General features: G+C 43.5%; 2 protein-coding genes across 5 annotated transcripts in view; both read right to left on the bottom strand.

Moving 5' to 3' along the window:
- The window catches only part of ACE2 (angiotensin converting enzyme 2), a 55498-nt gene extending 39194 nt beyond the window's left edge, over positions 1-16304 (bottom strand). The window contains exons 1-4 of the mRNA XM_081947336.1: positions 16205-16304; positions 12809-13087; positions 1032-1181; positions 606-699 (exon numbers count right to left, since the gene is read on the bottom strand). Coding sequence (XP_081803462.1) covers positions 606-699; positions 1032-1181; positions 12809-13066 — 502 coding nt within the window. The 5' untranslated portion in view covers positions 13067-13087; positions 16205-16304. The remainder of the gene's footprint in view (positions 1-605; positions 700-1031; positions 1182-12808; positions 13088-16204) is intronic.
- A 123-nt stretch (positions 16305-16427) lies between these two features.
- CLTRN (collectrin, amino acid transport regulator) overlaps positions 16428-25250 on the bottom strand; it is a 29487-nt gene continuing 20664 nt past the window's right edge. For all 4 annotated transcript variants that reach the window (XM_081948215.1, XM_081948217.1, XM_081948218.1 and 1 more), the window contains exons 6-7: positions 21746-21940; positions 16428-16798 (exon numbers count right to left, since the gene is read on the bottom strand). In XM_081948215.1, the coding sequence (XP_081804341.1) occupies positions 16642-16798; positions 21746-21940 (352 nt within the window). In that variant the 3' untranslated portion in view covers positions 16428-16641. The remainder of the gene's footprint in view (positions 16799-21745; positions 21941-25250) is intronic.

Raw genomic sequence — 25250 nt, forward strand, 5'->3', positions numbered from 1 at the left:
GGTGCGCGCACAAATGCAGTTGGATTATTTTAGTTTAGCATGAAACATAGTGCCATTAAGAAACAGGGGCTATAATAAACAAAAATATCCAAACAAACCAATTTAACAATTAATGTACAAGCTGAAGATGGTGGAAGATTTATTTATTTACCATTATGTGTGCAGCTTTTCATCTGATATGAAAGTTACTTTGGGCAGCATTTATCAATAAAGTAAAATAAATACATAAAAAGTCACAATTAAAATTTAAGTATAAGGAAGGCACAAGAAACAGGAGAGAATGATATTAACTACAGTAAGGGAGTCATTGCAAAATTAGATTCAGGGATCTGTGGGATTAGGGAGATTGCAAAATCTCCCTAGTCCCACAGATCCCTGGACCTGACAACAGTGCCTTGAGGTATTTGTGGAATGTTAAGAGGGATGCAGCTAATTTCACTTCCAGGAGAAGATTCCACATGGCAGACACCACGGCAGAGTAGGCTCATCTCCTGGGACCCACCAGATATAATCCCATGGTTTGCCAGATCTGATGAGGTAGGCTGATGTAATCAGAGAGACGGTCCCTCAGATAAAAGATAGCAGTACTTGTTTATAGATCTTACCTGGTTCTAAGGGCAAACAATTAAAATGATCATCTTGCTTGCACACAGTCCCAGTGCTGTACATGGTACTCATTTTACGTAAAACAGTATCCAGCTGTAATTTAAATGAGAAGAAGCTTTGTTTGAAAGAAGCATAAAAAAAGTACTTCTTTTATTCAAACACCAGCAGGGGCAGCAAAGACAGATACAAGATAAGGGCGAACATCTATCTACCAACCCGCACTCCACAGTGTGGTAGATTACAGTCCATAACATTCAAGAAGTGGCCTTCATCCTGCATGGATTAATTTGGGGTGATTCTACTGCTGCTATTATTTATACTACTATATATGCCTCACGGGAATGAAGGAAGAACAGAAACCATTTGGTACATAACACCTGAGTTGAATTTAGCATAGAAGTGGTCTATGACATTTGGCAACATACTTGGTCTTTTGTAGATGAATCTGTTGGTCCATTCTGGAGCAAACGAATCTGAAGCCTGATGGTTTCATTAGCAATCTGATTCACATTGAACATGCTAGCATTCTTGGAGGCTTCTTCATAAAACTTGGAGAATATGTTGTCTTTTTCATGCTGAAAAAAAATTATTAGAATTTTGAGTTTTTCTATCAGGCTCGTTGAGAACTGAACTGAGGATTCGGAACTCTCGCCCCCCCCCTCTTTTCCCGTCTCTTTTTAATTACATGCAACACATTCAGGATTTGAAAGTTGATGCAAATCTGTTTCATGGCCAGGTTTGCAGAGTAGATTTCTGCCCTGCCAGTTGTATGTCTAGATTTGCAATTTAAAAACATTTGCATAAATCTGCTGGTACTAAGGGAAGGAAGTTGCTTGTTTTTTGAAAATGTACAAGATGTACATTCTTCTTCTCTCCCCCCCCCTCGCAACAAAAACCATATTCAATCTATGACCAAGTGCCAAAACGGGAGCGCACACAAACATTTTTGGCACCGAGTGCCAAAATGGCAGCGTGTGTATATGCACACCAAAACCCACATGATTTTCTGGTTTTTGGCATGCACATATGCACCAGCCACTGGTTTGCTCATTTCTGCGCACATGCACGTGTGAAGACCAGCTGTCTGGTGCGCATGCGCCACTCCGCCTTGCCTTTTGGGGGTCCTCTGGTCCCTGTCAGGGTGGCGGGACATCCCCACTGACGACCCATTTCTGTAGCCCTGGACAGGGAGAGAAAGTTGGGCGGGGAATGCCGCCTTCCTCCTCTGGAAAGCTGAAGCCCCTTCCCAGACTCGGAACAAGCCAATGCAGCCTCTTCCTTCCACCACTTCTTCCAAGGGAGTGTGACTGCTTCCCGGCTGGCATGTCTCCATGCATAAGGAGTTGCGCTCTCCTTTGGCCATGCCAGGGCACCTTGTCGGGGCTTCCCTCCTTCCCTGCCTGAGCCGGCTTCCTGCGCCACCCCATCCCTCCAGACCATGGTGCATACGCAGTCCGGAACACCTGGCTGGCTCGGGCACCCCAGAAGAGCCAGCTGGTCCCCATGCAGCCCCCTGCCACTTCTGCCAAGGAAGCGCAACTGCTTCCCATCCGGCAAAGTCCTTACTGCTTCCCATCTGGTGCCATATCTGGTGTTCCTCTTGCACAGCCCCACTGTTCTAAAGGGTGATGGAGGGAACAGGACTGAGGCAACACAGATCAAATGCAACTTATTTTCTTGCTTCTGCTGACATGCCTCCAGCAAATCACCATGGCTTGTGGAGTCATGTCTTTGGAGCTTGGACACAACACCCCTTTCTCCCCAGATGGCGCATGCATAGTCCTGGAGATACGCTGGATGCCTGTGCACTCTGCCAGATCTTCACAGAGTGGGCGGCTCAGCGATTGGAGAGGGATGTTACAGCTGCGCCGGAACTCCCCATCACCAGGTCGGCAGGCCATCCAGAACACTGTCGTCGGGATGTCATTCCAATTCCCCAGGTCAGCCTGGCAGTGGGCACGAGCGATGAGGTGCTGGGGTGGTGCAGACAGCAGGGCCTTCTGTGGTTGGAATGGCGGGATCCATTGGCCCCAACTAGGGCTGCGCAGCTTGAGCTGATAGCAGTGGGGTGGGGTGGCACCGTTGGAGCTGATTAACGTGGTGGCGTCACATGCGGCCGCCATCTAGTCAGACCCAGTAAGAGCAAGGGCCTGTTACTTGCAATATTAGTCTCGGTAGCCACCACAGATTGCCCCCATAACTCCTGGCGTATATTGTGCCCCCAGCACAAACTCTCGCAGGCCTTCAGTAGGAGGTGGGGGCCTATCAGCCTCATAGCTGGAATGAAGTCTATCTAAATTTGTTCGCAGATGGCTACCCATCAGTAATTCGGCAGGGCTTCGGTTAGTGAGGGGGCATGGCATAGTGTGTTGCGTGAGGAGGTATTTGTCTACCCATTCTGCCCAATTGAGGGGACCCAGCCTTGATAGACCTAACTGTTCATTCTGCCATGCCATTACTGGCAGGGTGGAATGGAGCAATCTGCGCATGGCAATGCCATGGCTAGCTAAGAACAGCTGAAATTGGGCTGATGTAAATTGCAGGCCATTATCGGTGACAATGGTGTCAGGGAGTCCATGGGTGGTGAATAGTCTTCACAATACCTGGACTATGGCCTCGGACGTGGATGCCATGACAGCCACCTCTACCCATTTAGAATAGGCATCAACCCCGACCAAGAAAGTGCACCCCTGGAACGGGGCAGCGAAATCCAAGTGGATTCGCAACCATAGGCCCCTAGGAGTTTCCCACTCTCTCAAGGAGTTAAAGGGGGAGCGGGCCGCAAGAGTTGGCATTGCTGGCAGGCAGCAACCCAGTCAGTAATTTCCTGGTCAAGCCGTGGCCACCACACGTAGCTCCTGCCTAAAGCCTTCATCCTGACGATGCCAGGGTGGCCGTCATGAAGGCAAGTCAGGATGCGGTGCCGTAGCTTGGGGGGAACAATGACCCGATTCCCCCATAACAGGCAGCCTTTTTGCACCGAGAATTCAAGTTGCCTAGTAAAAAAAGGACAGAACTCTACTGGCAGGGGACCCTGCAGCCATCCCCTTTTCACTCAGTCAAGGACTTTGGACAAGGTGTATCTTTAGCTGAATGGGTTGCAGTGGCAGTGGCAGAGAGGAGGACTGGAAGGTCCTCCACAAGCATGACAGAAGCAGGGGGGGTGTCAGTGATTGGCAAGGGGAGGGGACAGCGACTAAGGGTATCAGCATGCCCCAAATCTTTGCCTGGGCGATAGAAAAGCCGGTAATTGTAGGCAGCTAGAAATTCTGCCCAACAGGACATTCTAGGTGAGAGAATTAAGGAGGTTTGTTTATCACCGACCAACAACCCCAGAAGAGGTTTGTGGTCAGATACTAGCTCGAAATAGCGACCATATAAATAATCATGGAAGTGTTTTACGCCAGCCACTAGGGCAAGAGCCTCTTTATCAATGTGGCCATAATTACGTTCTGTAGAGGATAGCATGTGGGAATAATAGGCAAGAGGTGCTTCAGACCCATTGGGCAGCCTGTGGCTAAGCACAGCGCCAATTCCATATGGGGAAGCATTGCATGCAAGGACAAGAGGCAGGCTGTCACTATACTGCACTAATACAGAATCAGATGTCAACAAAGATTTGACAGCTGCAAAAGCATGAGCTTCCACTTTGCCCCATTTCCAGGCCACTTTCTTGTAGAGGAGCCGGTGGAGAGGCTCTGCAACCAAAGCTTTATGTGGCAAGAAAGCAATGTAGAAATTCAAAAAGCCTAAAAAAGATTGGAGCTCCACTTTATTGTTAGGGGTGGGTGCATGATGAATGGCCTCTAATTTGGATGGGGTGGGGTGGATGCCAGATTTATCTACAGGTACCCTAAAATTCCAATTGAGGGACCCCAATTTCGCATTTGGATTTTTAAAATTGCAATCCAATGTTGCGGAACCTGGTGAGCACAGTACGTAAGGTGGAAATGAGCATGTGCTGGTCACTACTGCTCACCAGCACGTCATCAAAATAGGGTACTACCCCAGGGATCCCTTGGAGCAGGTGCTCCATAAGGCTTTGAAAGATCCCTGGGGCTGTACTAACCCCAAATTGCAGGCAGCGACAGTGGAAAGCTTGGGGTAACGATTGTGGGTAACGATTGTCTGCGCATCAGCAGTGGCATTGTCCACAGGGAGCTGCTGATACGCCTGCACCAGGTCAAGCTTTGTAAAGATGGAACCCTGTCCCAGTGAATGAAGCAGATGCTGCACCACTGGAACAGGGTAAGGGTTGGCCTGCAAGGCTCTGTTCAAAGTTATCTTGTAATCAGCACACACCCTTATAGAACCATCTGGCTTAATTGGAATAATGATTGGTGTTTCCCAACGAGCATGATCTACAGGCTCCAATACAGCCTGGCTTATCAATTTATCCAATTCAGCATCCACCTTAGGGCGGAGTGCAAAAGGAACCCTTCTAGGCTTAAGGCGAATTGGCGCTACCTGGGGATCCAAATTAAAAGATATAGAGGTGCCTGTATATTTACCCAAACCATCTTTGAAAACATAAGCGGACTCATTGGTCAGGAACTGGAAATCTTCGGATGCTGTGGCATGGATGCCAATGACGTCAAGCCACAAAGCCTGGAACCAGTGGAGACCCAGTAACGTAGGAAGGGGATCTTGGACCACGATGAGCAGAAGGCAACCAGTAAAATGCTTGGTGGCTACGTTAAAGAGGCCGCTGCCTAGAATAGGAATTGACTGTCCTTGGTAGTCGCACAGATGGACGGCACAGGGAAATAGATGGTTCTTCACCATTGAAGGCACTAAACATTTTAAAGTGCTCCAAGAAATGAGGGAACGTGAAGATCCAGTATCTATCTCCATCTGACTGGGTGCTCCTTCAAAGTGGACACTGAGGAATTTTTTTTCGAGTTTGATAGACAGCTCTAAGTACTTGCTATCTTTAGAGATAGCATAACAGTCTTCCCTCAGCCTGGAAGGACATTTGGTTGGCTTTGAACCAGTTCGCTTGCCTGGGTGTTGCTCAGGCACAGGGGATCGAGCTCGACAGACCTTGGCTAGGTGGCCCTTTTTGCCACAGCAGCGGCACAAAAAGGCTTCAAACTTGCAAGTTTCGCTGGCATGATTGCCGCCACAGCCAACGCACAGGGTGAAGGGGGAACTTCTGTTTCCTGTGCGTCGTTTGACAGATGTTGTCCGCAGGCGGATAACATTATCTTCCTCATCTGAGATATCATCCTCCTCTTCCTCGTCATCGTGATGGACAGCAGCAGCTCGCAAGGTGGACGAAGGGGCATTTTGATATCTTTGGATCTCTGCAGAGGATTTTTTTAGACATCTCGGAAGCCCTTGCTTCATCCAAAGTGGTTTTGAGAGTCAGCTCTGTGCGCGCTATCAGGTGACACTGGAGTTTCAGATCACTGACCCCACAGACTAATTGATCTAACAAGTTATCATCCAGGTTAGTGAAGTCGCAATAGAGGGCAGCTGACCTGAGAGAGGACATATACTGGTTGATTGACTCTCCCTCTAACTGCAATCTTTGCCTAAAAGCGAATCTTCAGGCAATTCTGGAAGGCGATGGGGCATAGCTGCTGGCCAGAATGGGCAGGCCGAGCTTCCTTCCCTCCCTGCCCAAGCAGGCTTCTTGTGCATCACAAACCTACAGCCCACAGCACTGACACGTATCCATGCTCTGAAGCGCCTGGCTGGCTCAGGTGCACAGGACATCAGGGTAGGCGCTCTCTACCGTGGACGTGTTGGTTCTGTGGGCTGAAGATTTGGGCCGCGCAAGAAGCCCGCTCAGGTGGGGAGAAGCCCCAGTGAGCTGCCCCAGAGGGCCGAAAGAGAGTGCAGCTCCTCATGAGATGTGCCTTATCTGCTGTAGCCTTGGCCCTCCCTTCAGAGGTTTAATTATCCCACTATGACCATATAAAACTCCTTTTTATACTTCTCTTGACAAATATAACTTTAATTTCCATGTAATAATGTGGGCAGATATATATCCAGCCCATGTTTAATTCTTTTGACAAACACTCATTCCTCAAAATAGGCCATAGCAGCTTTCCACCTGCATTTACATTTTAAAATTTATCCACTGATTTTTTAAATCATCATAATCATTCTACCAAGTCATACAAAATCGTCTACTTACTCTAATTATAATTGTTCGCTCCATTTTTCCTGTCAAACACAATTACTTTGGAGCTTGATACTTTAATCTTTAAACTGCATCATGCATTTTGTTTTGTATAATATTAATGCAGATCATTCAGCTATAGACTCAAGATCCAGATGGATCTTGACAGACAAACCCTGGGCCCTAGCTAAGAAAATGAAATTCAATGTAGAAAAAAATAAGATTTTACACCTAGGCAAGAAATATCAAATGTATATGTATGTCAGTGACGTGCGGTGACGTTTATGACTGGTGAGGCTGGTGACGTCATCAAACCACGTGGTTGCTCCGATCGCAGGGGCGCAGCCCAAACGGAGAAGTTTCTTCAGCTCCAGCCTCAATCAGCGCAGCCGCGGTCCCCTTCATCTTGCCTCAGGAAGGAGGGGAATGGGACCATGTGTGCAGGGGAAGGGGATCGCGGCTCTGCTAATCTGAGGTTGTGCGCTGAGGAGCCGCCTGCACACATAGTCCCATTCCCCTTGCAAGGATCCCGGGCTCGCCCGATGTAAAAAATGCCTAGGTACCGTGTTTCCCCGAAAATACAACCTGTCCCGCGCTCACTGACCTAGCGGTATCCTGAAAACGCCAAGTTACAGGAGCCGGGGGTGGGGGGAGTGCCCACGTTGCTTGCCGCCTTCAGTATACCGCTAGGTTGGGGAGTGCCTGCTGCCGCCGCCCGCTGCCGCCCCGCGCCGCCACCGCCGCCCTATGCCGCCCCGCGCCGCCGCCGCCCTATGCCGCCCCGTGCCGCCGCCGCCTGCTGCCACCCCGCGCCGCCGCCGCCTGCTGCCGCCGCCGCCCCGCGCTGCCTGCCGCGCCACCGCCGCCCCGCGCCGCCGCCGCCTGCTGCCGCCCCGCACCACCGCCGCCTGCTGCCGCCGCCGCCCCACCTGCCGCGCCACCGCCGCCCCGTGCCGCCCCGCCGCCGCTGCCCCGCTCCTCTCCGTGCATAACATCCAAACTCCAAAACTTCCAGCATCGGCCGCTCTAGGAGTGCTCTCTATGGTGGGCCGGCTGCTGCCGGACAGAGAGTTTTCCGGACAGAGTCTTCCAGTAGCCGGCCCACCATAGAGAGCACTCCTAGAGTGGCCGATGCTGAAAGTTTTGGAGTTTGGAAGTTATGTGCGGAGCGGCAGCGGGCGGCGGCGGCGCGGGGCGGCAGCGGGCGGCGGCAGCGCGGGGCGGCAGCGGGCGGCGGCGGCGCGGGGCGGCAGCGGGCGGCGGCAGCGCGGGGCGGCAGCGGGCGGCGGCGGCGCGGGGCGGCAGCGGGCGGCGGCAGCGCGGGGCGGCAGCGGGCGGCGGCAGCAGGCACTCCCCAACCTAGCGGTATTCCGAAGGCGGCAAGCAACGTGAGCGCTCCCCCCACCCCCGGCTCCTGTAACTTGGCGCTTTCAGGATAACGCTAGGTCAGTGAGTGCGGGACAGGTTGTATTTTCGGGGAAACATGGTACCTAGGCATTTTTTGCATCGGGCGAGCCCGGGATCCTTGCAAGGGGAATGGGACCACGTGTGCAGGAGGCTCCTCAGCGCACAGCCTCAGATTAGCAGAGCCACGATCCCCTTCCCCTGCACACGTGGTCCCATTCCCCTCCTTCCTGAGGCAAGATGAAGGGGACCGCGGCTGCGCTGATTGAGGCTGGAGCTGAGGAGCCTCCTGCACACGTGGTCCCATTCCCCTTGCAAGGATCGCCCGATGTAAAAAATGGTGAGATCGGCACACTTGGGGCTGCTGCTGAGATGTCCAGGGAGGCTAAACCAAGCCGCGCGCCTCTCCCAGCCACTTTCACGGCTTCCTGGAGTAATTCTTTTTTATTTTCATGATGAGAGTGGTGAGGCTCCGCCTCCCCTGCCTCCCCTGACTGCACGTCCCTGATGTATGTATTAGGTGAAACCTGGCTCAAATTTCTTTTCATTTCTTTCTTTGTGCCTTCTCACAAGAGAAGATCTTGGAGTCCTAGTGAACAATCACTTAAATGTCAGGCACCAGTGTGCAACGGCAATCAATAAAGCCAACAATCCTAGGTTGTATTAACAGAGCGATAGAATCAAGATCATGTGAAGTATTAGTATCTTTATAAAGCCTTAGTAAGACCATATTTAGAATATTGCATCCAGTTTTGATCACCCTATTATTTAAAAAATGCAGATTCTGGAAAGTCAGAAAAAAGCTGCTACGATTATTGGGGGGTGGGAGCTAAATCATATAAGGAATAGTTGTAGAAATTGGATTTGTCTAGTCACGTGAAAACAAGAAATAGGGTTGACATGATAATAGTGTTCCAATATTTGAGGGGCTGCCACAAAGAAGAGGGGTTCAACCTATTTCCCAAAGCACCAGAAGGCAAAACAAGGAACTAGTGGATGGAAAATAATCAAGGAGAGAAGCAACATAGAACTAAGGAGAAATTTCCTAGCAGTGAGAACAATTAACCAATGGAATGGGTTGCCTTCAGAAGTTGTGGACCCTCCATCACTGGAGTTTTTAAAGAAGAGATTGGACAGCCACTTGTCTGGAATGGTATAGGGTCTCCTCCTTGTGCAGGGGGTTGGATTAGAAGACCTCCAAGGTCATTTCCAACTCTGTCATTGTGTATTATTATTATTAATAATAATAATTAATAATAATAATAATAATAATAATAATAATAATAATAGTTATTCTTTTCAGTCAACAACATGCATGTACTCCATCTGCATGTAAAAATCATATGCACATTTATAATTTACATAATGCTTTTCAGTTTAAAAAAAGGAGGGAGAGAGAGAGAGAGAGAGAGAGAGAGAGAGAGAGAGAGAGAGAGAGAGAGAGAGAGAGAGAGAGAGAGAGAGAGAGAGAGAGAGAGAGAGAGAGGGTGCAGACTAATTAAAAGCCTTAGTTTGACTCATGCCATATACAGCAACCCTTGATAATAGTATGGGCTGATCAGAGTGCTAAAGGTCTTGGCATATATTGGCGAGAAAGCTTGAAACACAACCATAACTTGTTTTTACCCCAAGAATGTTCATGTTTTTTCTACAATAATTAGGTTTACTACTAGGGCTTCTTTATAAGCCAATCTAGTGCTCCCTGAATTCCACTAATCCAGAAGCTCATGAAGTATTGTGATGCATACTACTGATAATGAGGAACCAAAGACACTGTTAACAGAATATAATTATAAAATAATAGTAATTCATTCAAGGTGTAGAAACATATCAGCAACAATCAGGGGAAAAGGGAGGCACCAGAACTAAATTTCATATGTTGTTGCAAAGATACTTACAGTTGTAAACTATACAGCCAAAGTGATATTTCAGTATTTTTCTTTTTAATAAATTTATAGGCATTTCTAAAATTCTGTTTCACTTTGTCATTATGGGGTACTGAGTGTAGATTAATGAGGAAAAATGAATTTCAACCAGTGGTGAGTTCCGGATCCCGTTACAACCCGTACGGTGCAACGGGCCAGGCGCCCACTATGTGCATGTGTGCAGTGCACGCATGCGTACCCACCGCCCGCAACGCTCCAGCTGCTCGGCGGAGCATCGCGCAGGTGCTTTACGCTCCGTGCATGTGAGCAAACGCCCCAATCGGCTCAAATAGTGGTAAGGAGAACAGGCAGGTAGGTGGGTCCTCCGGAGCACCGTACCGGAACAGTACCTGGTGCTCCCAGCAGGCACCGGTATGCCCGTACCAGGGCATACCGGTCGTATCCCACCACTTATTTCAACAACTGTAGACAGCATAACAAAATTAACAAAAGTGAAGAGGGTTTGAATACTTTCTGAATGCCCTGTATATTTGCTGACATAGGTCACCTACTTATTGTATCACTTTGATTAGAATCAATGGAGATGAGATTTTTAATCCCTGCAAGGAAAGAAAGAAAGGGCTGATTTTAAAGCAAGGAGCTCAAAGTTAAGTATCCCCACTCATTCCAATCTGTATGTGGGCTGCCATCTGATGTTTTATTGGAATAATCAAAACCAAGAAGTGGGGCAACATATGAGATGTAACACATGTCACCTAGTTAAGCCTCATAATTCCAATAAAAATAAAACAAAATAGCTAAAATAGCTGGAAATCTGCTTACTCAAATTTAAATTTTATGATGCATATTATAAAATTCTCAAGGTACAAAATTTAAAGCACAAGTTAGCAAAACTCATATTTCCTCATTGGATGAGTATTTCTGAGGTATGAACAGAGCGTTTTTCTTCCAGCTAGTCATTAGAAAACTTTTTGTAACATTAAGAAGCATTGCCCACCTTTGTTCCTTCATTTGATACACCTGAACTGGACTGTAACCTGAGAGGTGTTTCGACTTCCCTCTCCCACTTGATCTGTATGCTGTCCTCAAAAAGTACTGGCAGAGCACAGCAATAAAATCATATGATATCAGTAGGAGGGAATCAGAATAGGGCAAAGTGGAATATCTTGAAGCTTGTTACACCTATAGAAAGCTATTGGGATTGTTAATATCAATAAAACAGGAATATGAACTTATAAATAAATAGAATCAATTATGGGTTTAGATAGAATAGCTGTAGTTCCAGTGGATTCCTCCCTTCTTCCATGATGTGACCCTCTTTCTACCTGGCATAATTAATTCATGTGAATATTCATGTGAATATTCGAATATCCTAACTTGTCTTAACATATTTTAGCAAAAGCAAAACCAGTGACCTAAACTGAAGAAAAACAGATGCTTCTCCCACTCTGGTTGCTGTACATCCCAACAGCACAAAAGAAAATCTCCCTCCCATCACACATTAGATTTTTAGATTAAATTAACAGAGTTGGAAGGGATCTTGTAGGTCATCTAGTCCAAACCCCCACCCAAGCAGGAAACCCTACACCAGGTGTGTCAAACTTGTGGCCCATGGGCCGGATGCATCATGTGCTGGCCCTGCCCCCACTTGGTTTGGTGAAGGGGAAAAAAGTCCCCTTCACTTGACATGTCAAGTGACGCTGCTGTGATGACATGAGTTTGACACCCCTGCCCTACACCATTTCTCACAAACGGCAGTCCAGTATCTTCTTGAAAGCCTTCAGTGATGAAGCTCCCACAACGTCCGAAGGCAAGCTGTTCCGTTGGTTGATTGTTCTCACTGTCAGAAAATTCCTCCTTATTTCTAGGTTGAATCTCTCCTTGATCAGTTTCCATTCACTCCTTCTCTGGCCTTTAGGTGCTTTAGAAAGTAGCATTACCTCTTCCTCTCTGTGGCAGTCCCTCAAATATTGGAACACTGCTATCATGTCTCCCCTGGTCCTTCTCTTCACTAGGCTAGCCATGCCTAGTTCCTGTAACCGTTTTTCATATGTTTTAGTCTCCAGTCCCCTAATCATCCTGGTTCCATTTCCCTGCACTTTTTCTAGAGTCTCAACATCTTTTTTTATAGTGTGGTGACTAAAGCTGTTGGGATACACAGCAGTCAGTGTGGGAGAAGCATCTCTTTTTCTTCAGTTGGGTCACTGATTTTGCTTTTGCTAAAATATGTTAAGACAAGGTAGGATATTTGAATATTCACATGTATTAGTTGTGCCAGGTAGAAAGAGGATCACATCATATTGCTGTGTAACCTTTACTGAAAACAGTAGACTAAAATAAAATTAGTACAGCATGATTCTTAAATATTTTAGGGGAAATGTCACAACTAACATTTTTAGATTGTCTCAGATTTCAGCCATGAGGGGTCAGACAAAGGCATAACAGTGCTTTATAATTGAAATCCTTCCATCTGTTTTACAAAATCTGATCTAGATAATCATGCACTTCTATATGAAGTAATCAATGCCTTAGTTATTCATTTTTAGCAAAACACTGTTTTTCCACATTTATTGTCTGACTGGAATTAGCCTTCAATTGTAATTCAGATAAACCTCAGATAGGTTTTATGCTGCTGTTAAATTCAGCATATACGATTTTAATCTATTCCTTATTGATCCTTAGCTTTTTATTTCATTCACCATTCCAGATAATTTTTAATATCCTCTTTTACATTCCCATTTATTTCTGAAATAAACAGCAAATAGTCATCATCACTACGCACCATTATTTTGGCATTTTCTTCTGTCAGGTTGGTATTATAATTCCATGAAGCGATGGATGCACTATAATACAGATCATCTGCACGGGCATCAAATTGCTTTAAAAACTCTGCCGCTTGCTGGGTCACATCCTGGGCCCCAGCCAGAACAACAAGGCTCCAAGTAAAGCAGAGCCAGGATAACATATTTCCTTTTAGGTCAAAAAATGCTGGGTGGGTAAAGCTCCTTGAAGAAGGCTTCCTGATCAGTGCTTGTTTCATTAGTATTTATCCAGTGCTTGGCTATAGAAAAAGAGGAAGAAACCTATTCACAAGGGCATTTTATAGTTTTAATCCAGCAAAGGGACAAAATCTAAAAGGGGTGGGGGGGTGTTTTAAAGCCAAGTAAGCAAAAGTGAATGATTAACTTCTGGAGAAAGATAATTACCTGTAAGCATTTTATGATTTTCTTTTGAAAGGCTTTTACATAGAGTTAATATTTCCCCAGCATCCTGTCAATGATAGAGCTAGTTATCATCTGCCCTGTCACATTTTCTGAGATGAGAACTTGGAGGTTTTAAAAACAGACTTAGACAATATGACACGACTAGAAGGCCTAATGCCAAAGTTCCGGTTAGCTGCATCAAATGAATACGTGAACTTTGGCATTCCTCACCTTAGAAGAGTCAGCCGTGTGACTTCCCTCCAACTTTTTTTTCCTCAGCTTCTTCTATCTTTTTCTTTAATAATTCCACTTCTGGACATAGTCCCTTGGGCCTCCTCAGACCCATACCTCCTCTTCCTTTATGAGGTCACTTTTCTGCTTTCCTTTATGAGGAAAATGAGCTGGGCTTATCTACCTGTAAGTGGTCTAGCTAATCACTGTCTGTGCATCATTACTATGATTGCAAAAAACCCTTGGCTTAGTATCTTATAGTTTAGATAAATAATTGTTGTTTTTGCCCAGAAAAAGTTGCTGCCTGAACCCAACTGACCCTTCTCCTCATCCTTAATGGCCTTATGCAAGCTGATAATAATCTTCCTTTCCTGGAAGGCATTTTATCTATGCACTGTCGGATTTCTAAATGTGATTTGTTTTTACTATCTATGCTTACAGGATAAATGTTGCGTGTGCATGTCCGTGTGCATGTGTATAAACTGTAGCTTCTGGGAGGAATTAGATCAGGGTGTCAAACTCGGGCCCGCAGGCCAGATGTGTCACATGCAGGCCCTACCCCCACCCGGTTTAGCAAAGGGGGGGGAGTTCCGATACGTCACATGATGATGCCGTGACGACGCAAGTTTGACACCCCTGAATTAGATCAACTTACTTATTAGGTAAAGTAAATAGATAACGAATTAATTATATCTGTTCATACAACACACAAAGCCTGTGAATTAATCACAACTGTTTAGATTTACCCAAGCTAGAAGCGTGGTTTATAAACTACAGTGCTGGGTTTGTATAATGCACTAAGCCACAAAGAAGCACACCACATAGCTTAATATAGTATTGAATTCAGGTTGGTTTAGAGTAGAGAATTAAGGCAGCTCTTTGTCACTAATTCCCACTGAAATTAAAAGTATTGATTTCTGAGTAGATTATATTGCTTTATAGCTGCAGTTGTAGCACTGGACGTTAGTCCCATCACAATAAATAAGATTATCATACATGTTTATCCTGGGGCCAAGTAATTTAGCATTTATGTTAAAGATAAAAGCAATAGGCAGAATGCTAATAGTCTTTTGGTCTGTATTGCCTGATTCATTCATTTGCCTTCACAAATTCCAAGCACTGTTTGATGGCAAAATTTTCTACAGAGTGGTCTTATACAAGAATGAGTGTCATGATTTTTCAAAGTTTGTAACTTATGTCTGGTTAGAGTTGAAACTTACTTCAACTGACATCTTTAAATTGATCAGGCCAAAATTCTCTTTTGGCAAATGTAAATCACTGGAAAATGAGGAAAGGCTTTCCAGGAGCAAATATAAGGATTAGGATAAATTCAGATTGCATTCAGGCTATGAGAAAAGTTTTTTTTTTTTTTTCGTGGTTCCAGCATAAACACAAAATATTCCTATTTATAAATAATTAAATCCAAGGGGGAAAAAACCGCTCAGTGACTTCATTAACATAACTTTTACAGTATGTTGCAGATTTTAAATTCAGAAATGTTAATGATCTAGATCTGTGATGGCGAATCTATGGCACGTGTGCCAGAGGTGGCATGCAGAGCCCTGTCTGTGGGCACATGCGCTTTCGCCAGCTGCTCTTCTGGTTTCCGGTGTGCGTGATCTTCATGTGTGCTGGAGCGCTGAAAACCCAAAGACCAGCTGGCCAGTGAGCATATGTGTGTGGCCATCTGGTCTTCTGGTTTCCGTCATGTGCATGCGCACCGGCCAGCTGGTTTTTGTGTATGCCAGAAACCCAAAGATCAGGTGGCTGGTGCAGGCATGTGCACAGGCCACCTGGTCTTTGGGTTCTTGGCGCTCCAGTGCATGCATTCCGGTTTGGGCATTCAGTGCTGAAAAGGTTTGCCATCACTTTGTAATTGATGGGACGCAGAAGAAGTGCCTTCTCTGTGGTGGCCCCTTCTCTCTGGAACATCATCCCCACAGAGATTAGAATGACTCCTACTCTAGCACTCTTCTGGAAAGCACTGAAGACCTGGTTCTGCCAGCGGACCTGGGAAACCCAGAGAGGGATGAAGCCTCATGTGAGGTGCTGTCGCCAGGGAGGGTGGTGATTTTAGTATATTAATTTATTATATGACTTCTTTTATTAGTTTGATTGTTTTTATATGAGGTTTTATATTTTGTAAGACGACTTGAATCACCATGTGCGAATAGGCGGCAATATAAATTCCCTAAATAAATAAATAATCTTTGCTGCCATAACTCCCTGAAAACATCCAATTTGATAAACAGACTAATCAACAACAGAATAGTGGAAAGGCGTGGGGGTTGATTTTCCCCACTATTCTCAGCATTAAAATAATTATTACTAATTCTTAACAGATTCTGCTCTCTTCCATACCTATTTTCTTTGTTTGACCATTTCTCAGTTTTTGAACTTTTAGATTCTTAATTGTGTTATAATTCACTGTTCAAAAATCCAAAATATATTACATCCCCCTTTTTAATAGTCAACTTTGATGTATGTTCTATTATTCTATATATATTCTATCTATTCTATATTCTACTTCAGCTATTCCATTCATATTGTGCAATTGGTGCCCCTGATAAAATATGCCAAAATAAACATATTTATTACATCACTGCAGGACAAAACCCTAATTTATGAACCACAATAAAACTTTGCAGTTACTTAGTACAAAGACCCTAGTGGGATAATTGTAATAACATGTATACTAGTTTAACCATACAGATATCCAAGAGCACATTGTAAACATAACCTACCATTTGTTATTTTTTACCAGTTTTTAATAATTATATTTTGTTGTTGCTTTGGTGCTCATTGAGATAAATAGAATCCTATGGTAGCAAAAGTTGGCTTGTATGTTAGAAGAAAGCAGCTCACATGTTTCTTGCTATAAAATAATAGAAAAGGTGAAGACATGAATAAATCATAATAAGGAAGCATTTATGGCCTTTCATCACTGACACATCCAAAGAACATTTAACAGTGGAAGTTTTATTAAACATTTACATGTTTTCATGAAGAACACTGCCTTGAATGAGGAAATCAGGTCTATAAGCACGCTTATCAAAAGAAATGCACCCAAGGGCAAAAAAGAAGCAAAGTATATAATCTAGTTATTGATACTCAGCAAAAGAACCAGATAAAAGGAGGTCAGAGTCTCAGAAAGAGACTGAGAAACAGCATCCATTTATTTTCATAAGGGCGTAAACCGATCGTCATCTGCTGCTGCATAGACTCCATTAATCTGTCCAGCTTTTAAATCTAAAGGATGACAGGGAGTTCTATTTTCCATTGTTATGGTTGCTTCGTATATATCATCTAAATCTTCTGTTTTTTCAGCATTCTTATGTCTGGAAAAGAGAGAGAATAAAATTGCTACTGTCAGTAAAATATGAAAAGCTATAGCCTTTCAGTCTTAATTTTGCAGATAAATTACCCTTCTATAAATATTACAATACAGTACAGCTTTGGTGTAGTGGTTAAAGGGCTGAGGCCACAAACTGGGAAATTGTGAGTTGAAGTCACTCTTTAGGCACAAAGACAGTTCTCTTTCAACTCTAGGGAGGAGGCAATGGCAAAATGTTGCCCAGAAAAGTGCACAGCTGTGTCCACTAACTGCTTGGAATCAATACCAACCTGAGAGCACCAGAAGTACAACCACTAATATTCATACTTTAAACAAATTTCAATTACAAAGTCCTATCTCAAAAATATTGAACGTTCTGTACCTGCCTCTCCTCAGCCATGTCTCTTTTAAAATGCCACTACCACCTATTTCAGGAAATTTGAGAGGGATGAGCAAATACAGTTTCCTTGTTCCAATGCTTTTGCTATTAAAGGATTCAATAATTTAATTATTTAAAACACACATGGTAACTCTTGATTTACTGTGATAGAGGAGTCTCCTTTGGTCTGCCCTGGGATTCTGCCCTTAGGAAAAGATCTAGACCTCCATAACCCTCACACAAGGGGAAGGGTGGCTGTCTGAATTCTCACTATCCATGTAAACATGTCCCAAATCCCTCATCCTACAACAGACCCCAAACAACTACCTGACAAGCAAAAACTGCCTGACAAGCCTAGCTAACTTTGAAAGGCTGCTTTGGACACAAATATAAACACATTTTTACTCTAACTTTGCATAAAGGAATCAGATTCTTAGCTCAATAGTGCCTCCATTTAGCATCTCTTTGAGTATCAGAAAATTGGGGTGATGGGGAAATGTCAGGAAATAGCTGATGCTTTCATAACTTGTCTAGAAATGTTCCACATAATTAGTGTCAGGTTCCGAAGGGATAATGAAAGCAGCCGAACACAGAAACAGTTTGAAATGCAGTTTGTATTCTTCCTTCGGCACGAACTGACCAACAAAGCACTAAGGCAATGAATGAATTGTCAGAGCTGCCACCCTATGCTTCCCACCACCTTTTATAGCTACATTGGTAATTAAGATAAGCCGCACCCATCCTTGTGATCTAGAACACCCATCCTTGTGATCTAGAATGAAACCACCCAGCAATTAATCATGGATTGTTAGCATGAATTTCTTCAGTTTGTGTAGGTGGGACGGTGAGTCTTGGAAGCTGGCCTAGTCTTCTCCCCTGAATGGCAGCTCCAGGCCTCGGAGCTGACATGCGGCCCCTACCATGGAGACAGCATCTGGGGAGCTATGAATTTCAGTTAGTTAGGAGTTGAAGGACCCCTTTCCCCTGGTTTTGTGGGATGTCTGTGGTGGAATCTCGCTACCAGGCGGGGTGCCCTACAATCCTTGCTAGGAACCCAAGATGCCTCTGACAGGGGATAACCTTTCCATAAAATAAGGTATTGTAACCGTCCCCTGTGCCACCTGGAATCTAGTATATCTTGCACTATATAATGCTGTTCCCCATCTACAGTAACCGGGGCTGGCGGCCGTAGTGGGTCTCCTCTGATATCAGAGGCTTGGATTGATCGGAGCAGGCTGCAGTGGAAGACTGGATGTGTTTTCCCCAGTAGAGGGGGGAGTCTTAGCTGCACTGTGACTGGGTTAATAACTTGCACAATTGGGAAAGGCCCAATGAATTTGGGCCCATGTTTCTTACGTGACAATGGCAGATTGAGATATTTAGTGGAGAGGTATACCCTCTGGCCTACATGGAAAGGTTCTTGTGCCTTCCACCTTTTATCGGCACTCTTTTTATATGTGGCAAAAGAGTGACATAACGTATCCCTCACCACTTTCCAAACTTTTTGCATCCAGGCTATCCACTCCTGCGAGGTCGTGTCATCAGGATGCACTTGAGGACACTCTGGAATTGGGACAAACTCCTGCCCTGTGGCCACATGGAATGGGGTAAACACCGTACTTTTGTGCACTGCATTGTTATATGCAACTTCTGCAAAGGGGATGAGTTCAGCCCAATCGGTCTGTTGGTACTGGACATAACATCTCAAGTAGCGCTCCACCATCACGTTTGCCCTCTCCGCTGCACCATTTGTTGCGGGGTGGAAGGCTGTACTAAGTCCCTGTGAAGACCCTACCATTGCCACGAATCTACGCCAGAACCGGGCAGTGAATTGCACTCCCCTGTCTGAAATTATCCTTTTGGGGATGCCATGGAGTCTTTAGACATGGGTAATAAACAGTTTGGCCAGCTTTCCTAGCAGATGGAAGGCCGGTACATGCTCCAAAATGAACCTGCTTGGAGAACAGGTCTATTATTGTCCAAATGACCTTGTTTCCTTGGCTGTCGGGTAAATCCACGATGAAGTCCATGGCTATCTGTTCCCATGGCCAGAATGGATCTGCCACTTTCTGTAAAAGTCCAGGAGTTTGTCAGAGCTCCCACCCTGTGCTTCCCACCACCTTTTATAGCTACATTGATAATTAAGATAAGCCGCACCCCACGTGTGCGCACACCCATCACCTTGTAACTCAGAATGAAACCACCCGGCAATTAATCATGGGTTGTTACCATGAATTTCTTCAGTTTGTGTAGGTGGGACGTTGAGTCTTGGCAGCTGGGCCAAGCTGCTGAATGGCAGCTCCAGGCCTCGGAGCTGACAATTAGTTTATCACTAAAATCAAAACCCTGGATAAGTCCAATATGGCATCTTCCACATTTAGGTGGTTGACAACGTACCAGTCAGACCAGCCGTAGTGGGTCTAATTCCCTAGGAAAGAATGACTCTTGACTCCATAGGGAAAAAGGAAAGAATGACTCTTGACTCCATAGGGAAAAGGTACTAGAAATGCTGAGTGCAAGTGAGTGAGGCAAGCTCTGAAGAGAAATTGTACGAAAATCTTATATCTGAAAACAATCCCCAACCCTCTCCCTGGGAGGATAGTCCAATCAAGTCCTGTTCTGATGTTTTGGTAACTTGGTGCCTCTGGCATTGTGGTAAATTTCTTTTCCAGGGCTGGCGTCCTTGAAGATGGGAAGATGGCTCGATTTGGCATGCCTGGTTCCTGTCAGTGTTCATACTCTCCAATTTCTCACAACAGTCTTTCATATCCCCAATACTGTTTCCATCCCAAATGCCCCCTCCTCCCTGGTTATGGGAGTTGCTAGTGAGCTTCAAAGAAAGTGAAGATAGACAGCTGACAGTACCATTTTTATTTTCTCCAATATAATTCAATATAATCCCAATGGTTGCAACTATTTGATATTTCTTCTAAAATGTAATTATGTTAGTGAATCTATATCTGAAGGAACAAATTAATATTTTCTGGTCTATTTCAGTTTTTGACCTTGAGCACCACTGATTCATTGACAGACCATACCATATGATTTATCTTGCAGCATCAGCAATTTAGAGGAGATAATGAACTCAAAGGTCAAGTACAGCACATTTTCAACCCATAATACATAATGTAACAATCTCAGGATTTACATACCAGTAATATTAACAGCTATAAAACTTTATTGAAGATATCATGCAAACTATTGAATGAAGACATTTGCTAAAAGTAAATTACCTTGATTGCAAGGTAGGCTTTATAAAATCTCACTGCTGGAAGCCTTTCATGCATGTCTCTCAAATGGAAAGCCACACACTCATATATTATTTCCTAACCCACTACAATTAACAGTCTGAATGAATTCCCATGTTTGTTTCTTTGTTTACTTATTTATTCAATTTATATAACTATCCATCTCAGTCATGATTCTAGGCGGTTTACAGTTATAAAAATACATTATAGTTAAAATACTAAAAACATCTTAAAACACTAAAAATACCCAGATTAAATATACATAGGAGCAAAGTACTTGGTCAGTTAGCAACACAGCCAATGACACATTTTATCACTCCAGGCACAGGAATAGATGCAGGGATTTTTTAGGGCCTTACAAAAGGCTAACTAATAGGGTTGGGACCATTCTAATCTTTGAAGGGAGGATGTCCCATAGAGCAGGGGCCACTGTGAAAAAAGCCTGTCTTCTGATCACTGGCAGCCAACACTCTTTGATGGGATCTGTACCATTTTGTTCAATCTGGTTGGACTGGTAGAGACTCTTGGAAAAAGGCAAGACCTCAAGTTACCAATTTCAGTAGTCAGTTGTTTAACACAGTACATAAAGTGTTTCTGATGTGCCCCAATGTAGCAAAAGCAAAGGTGCCTCTTGAGGAAGAGGTTGCAACAAATGGCTCCATTACAAGATAGACAACAATTATGTATCCCAACCCTTTTAGCCTTCCAGAAAGTTGTGGAGACCTGACTCTTCTCCTGGTTTTTGGGCTTGATGGGGGTGTTGATCTGAGAGGCAACCATGTTTCCCCCAAAATAAGAGCTATCCCGAAAAATAAGCCATAGTTTGATTTGTACGTGTGCACCTAATATAAGCCCTACCCCAAACTAAGCCCTAGTTAAGAACCCGCCCACTCCATACTCAAAGTTGCCTGAACTGTGAGATAGGTGGAAAATTAATTTTATAAATAAATAAATAAATAAGAATGATTTATATGCATTGCTTCTCCTGACCCCTTCAGTTCTATATGTGGCAGTGTTGCTGCATGTGTTTCCCTTTCTCCCACTCTCAGCTTCTGATTAGACCTTTATGTTTCCCTATATTTATATTGCAAGCACCTGTCTCTCTTACTTATTAGCTTGCCTTCCGTTGATGCCTACTTGGCACAAAAGACGATAGTATACCGTGAATCAGTTAGTATTTACTTAGAGAAGAGGCATCTATTAGCCTAACCCTTCATTTATTAAACAATGGAGAAAAATAAATCAGAAATAATAAGCAAAAATAGTGTTCATTCCTATTTGTGACTGGGGACTGACCCAAAGGAAGACAACTCAAAATGCTCACCTCTTGCGGTGATAAATCCCAAAAGATACGACTAAAACAATTCCAATCACAATGATGGCAAGAATAATCCCAAATACAATCAGCCAAATGGGCAGAGATTGCTCAGCTGGTGGAGCTAAAGTTGATGAGATTTCCAAGAACTGCAGAGTGTCATCAGTTAATAAAAAGGCATTGTTGATCCGGTTTCTATTCATTCTTTAAAAAGAATTAGTTTGGCATATTTATAATCAATCAAATCAAATGTAGTCAATAAAAATAATAATTTGTTATGTTCAGCATGTAAAATGGCTGAGGAAAAAAATGATTTAACACCAGTTATCATTAATTTAATTTCCAATATTCATCATCATCATCATCATCATCATCATCATGAACTTTGTGCAATATTGCCTTAAAGTTGGTCCCAAAACATAAATCGATGTAATAGAAAACTGTAAGTGTTCTGACATAATTATTAATTCTCATATTAAAATTAATTTTTCTTTTTGGCTATCAGTTATTTTTTCTGGGGTCAGTTCAAATTGCTGTTTCTGAGTTTAAATCTTCAAACATCAGAATATTTTTCCATAATATAAAGAAACTATATGATCATTCCACTTTTTTAGATCTCATAAACATTTAAAACCAGAAAGGCAAGAGTTCAAAAATAGTTTTTCATTTATGGCATCAGGATTTGAACTAGTTTAGTAAGAGAAATATTCATGAAAACTTGCTTTAAAGAGTGATTTTTTTAATGATTGGGCTTAATTGTGCTTAAGAGCCATGGTGGCATAGTGGTTAGAATGCAACATTGCAGACTAATTCTGCTGACTGCCATGAGTTTGATTCTGACTGGCTCAGCCTTTAGACTTTAGAAATAGTGCAATGCAGCATAATACTAGAATATTATGTCGTATGTTAACTATGCTCAAAGAATTTCATTTCTAACTTTCTAGTGCAACAGATTCAATCGAAAATTAAGTTGCATACTTTAATATTAGATGATTTTATTTATAGAGTCTTCTGTTAAGTACAGTTGCTCACTCAGACACTTCTGAATGTTGTATTCTATTCACAGTTGTAATGTTCCATGGGATTCAATCTTAAGGCTGTACACAAATTAGTTTCACACAATGTATTTTTCCTAGAATGAATTGCATAGTGAATTATTAATACTTAGAAATGCGGAAGAAATGACAAATACCCCTGATTAAGATACAGCACAGCAGTCATAAATCCCCACACCAAGCACTGGAACTGTTCCTATAGTTTGACTCAGCTGTGACAGAAGGAAGTCTCTACACTAGATTAACACAGCAATATGCTAATTATAGAAGATTTTATTGATTAATCTTTTATGATGGAGATGGAATAATAAGCTTTGATTTCAGAAATCTCTCTGGCTCAGGATGAGTCAAACTGGAAGAAGGTATATATTGGAATTTTATTAATTTCACTTTCTTTTCTCTCTATAACTGAAACACTGCTTTTAATAAGTTATTATTCACTTCTTAGGTACAGGTAGTCCTCAACTTACAACAGTTCATTTAGTGACGATTCAAAGTTACAACCGGATTGAAAAAAGTGACTTATCATTTTTCCCGCTTAAGACCATTGCAGCATCCCCATGGTCACATGGCCAAAATTGCTTGGCAACTGACTCATAGTTATGACACGGTTGCACTGTCCCATAGCCATGTGATCATCTTTTGCGACCTTCTGACAAGCAAGAAAATGGGGAAGCCAGATTTACTTAACAACGGTGTAACTAACTTAACCACTGCAGTGATTCACTTAACAACTATGGCAAGAAAGGTTGTAAAATGGGGCAAATTCACTTAACTGTCTCGCTTAGCAACATAAATGTTGGGGCTCAATTGTGGTCATAAATCAAGGACTATCTGTATATAGGTTTAAATACATTAATAGGTATTTCAAAAGAACAGCTAATGTCTACGAGTGATAGACAAAAGCTAAATCCAGGCTGTTAGAACAATGTGCCTTTGATGCTGAAAGAGATTTGTATTAAATCTGCTTACATTGAATGAATGCTTCAAAGCACAGCCAAAAAAGTAAAAGTACATTCCATTATTCTTTGCATGTACCAACAGGTCAATAATCTCTTCCCCCAAGCCAGTGCACTGCAGTTGCCTCTGAGTTTTTCTGTTGAAAACAGTCTAATCTTCTCATAAGCTTAAAAGTTAATCTCTCCCAAACAATGCATTCTCTTTCATTCCCGCATTCCTGTTTATTCAACAAATAGCACTGCATTTCTAAAAGAGAAGGCTTCTGTAAAAGCCTAAATTCAACAAATTAAAACATATAAATTATAGTGATTCACTTTTGAAGCTTGTACAGAAAATCACCAGTACATTCATCTTTGAGCTTATCTGTAGTGACCCTTTGGCTGCCAGCAGAGCTAGCAGCAGAGTCAGATGAGGAGGAGGTTGAGGGAGAGCCTGGGCCAACTTCGGAGACTTTGGAAGGCTCTGATAAGGAAACAGCATCAGAGACAGAGGCAGAGCTGGGGCCTTCCATCCTCCCCCAGGTGGAGAGGCAGCTGTCTTATGGGCCTGAGCTGAGTTAGGGGGAGGAACAGATGGGGGCCAGAGGTGGGTTGCTAATTTTTTTACTACCAGTTTGGGCACACTCCCGTGCATGCAATGCTTCTGCGCATGCTGAACCAGCAGCAACCCATCCCATGGAGCCCATCCCATCTGCGTCTTTGTGCAGAGAGGAAAGGAGAGGAGAGCAAAGAAAAACAATAAGCCAGCTATCAAGGAAAAGCAGATGTGGACACTATCCAGCCCCCCCCTCCCCCAGCTCGGAAATAAATAGTAGGCTTTGGGAGTGCCCAGTTGTTGCAGATAACCATTTGCTTTTAGGATCCAGCAAGCTATTCGGATTTCTAGGCCAGAACCAGGTTTGTTGGGACCAATTAGATATGTTTTTTTTTTTTTGTTTATCCACCTGACTGTTCCTACCCTGTTTGAAAAGGGTTTGTTTTTACTCATGAGTAAGCGGCTTATCATTAATTGCTAAGGCTGGAACATTATCTAGGCTCAGAAACTAAGCAGTGCCAGACTTGGTTAGAATGGGGGTTGGTGGGAGGCTTCCAAGAAATATTGGAGTTTTGAAATGGGTTGGAGTCCCCAAATATCCCAGAGGAAGCCAATGACAAGCTAATTTTGTACTGTGGCCAAGAAGATAGCAGGGGCTGCAAAAATGTCCAGCTCAACCTGAAGGAGGTTCTACTTTTTTTTTAGGAATGTGACCATTAACAGACTGCCTATATGAAGTTCATGATATATAATAATAGGCTATTTTCTTTCCTACTACAGAAAAAATCCAAAACATGATTCTTTAAAAATGGAGTGTGATCAAATGCTATACATATAATCAGGGAGCGGTTTGGCAGTACAGGTAATTCTTGATTTATGACCACAGCTGGGACTCAAACTTCTGTTGCTAAGTTATGTAGTTGTTAAATGAGTTGACCACTTTTGTTATGGTTGTTAAGTGAATA

The sequence above is a fragment of the Natrix helvetica genome (assembly GCF_964273705.1).
Source record: "Natrix helvetica genome assembly, chromosome: 3".
Taxonomy (NCBI): Eukaryota; Metazoa; Chordata; class Lepidosauria; order Squamata; family Natricidae; genus Natrix; species Natrix helvetica.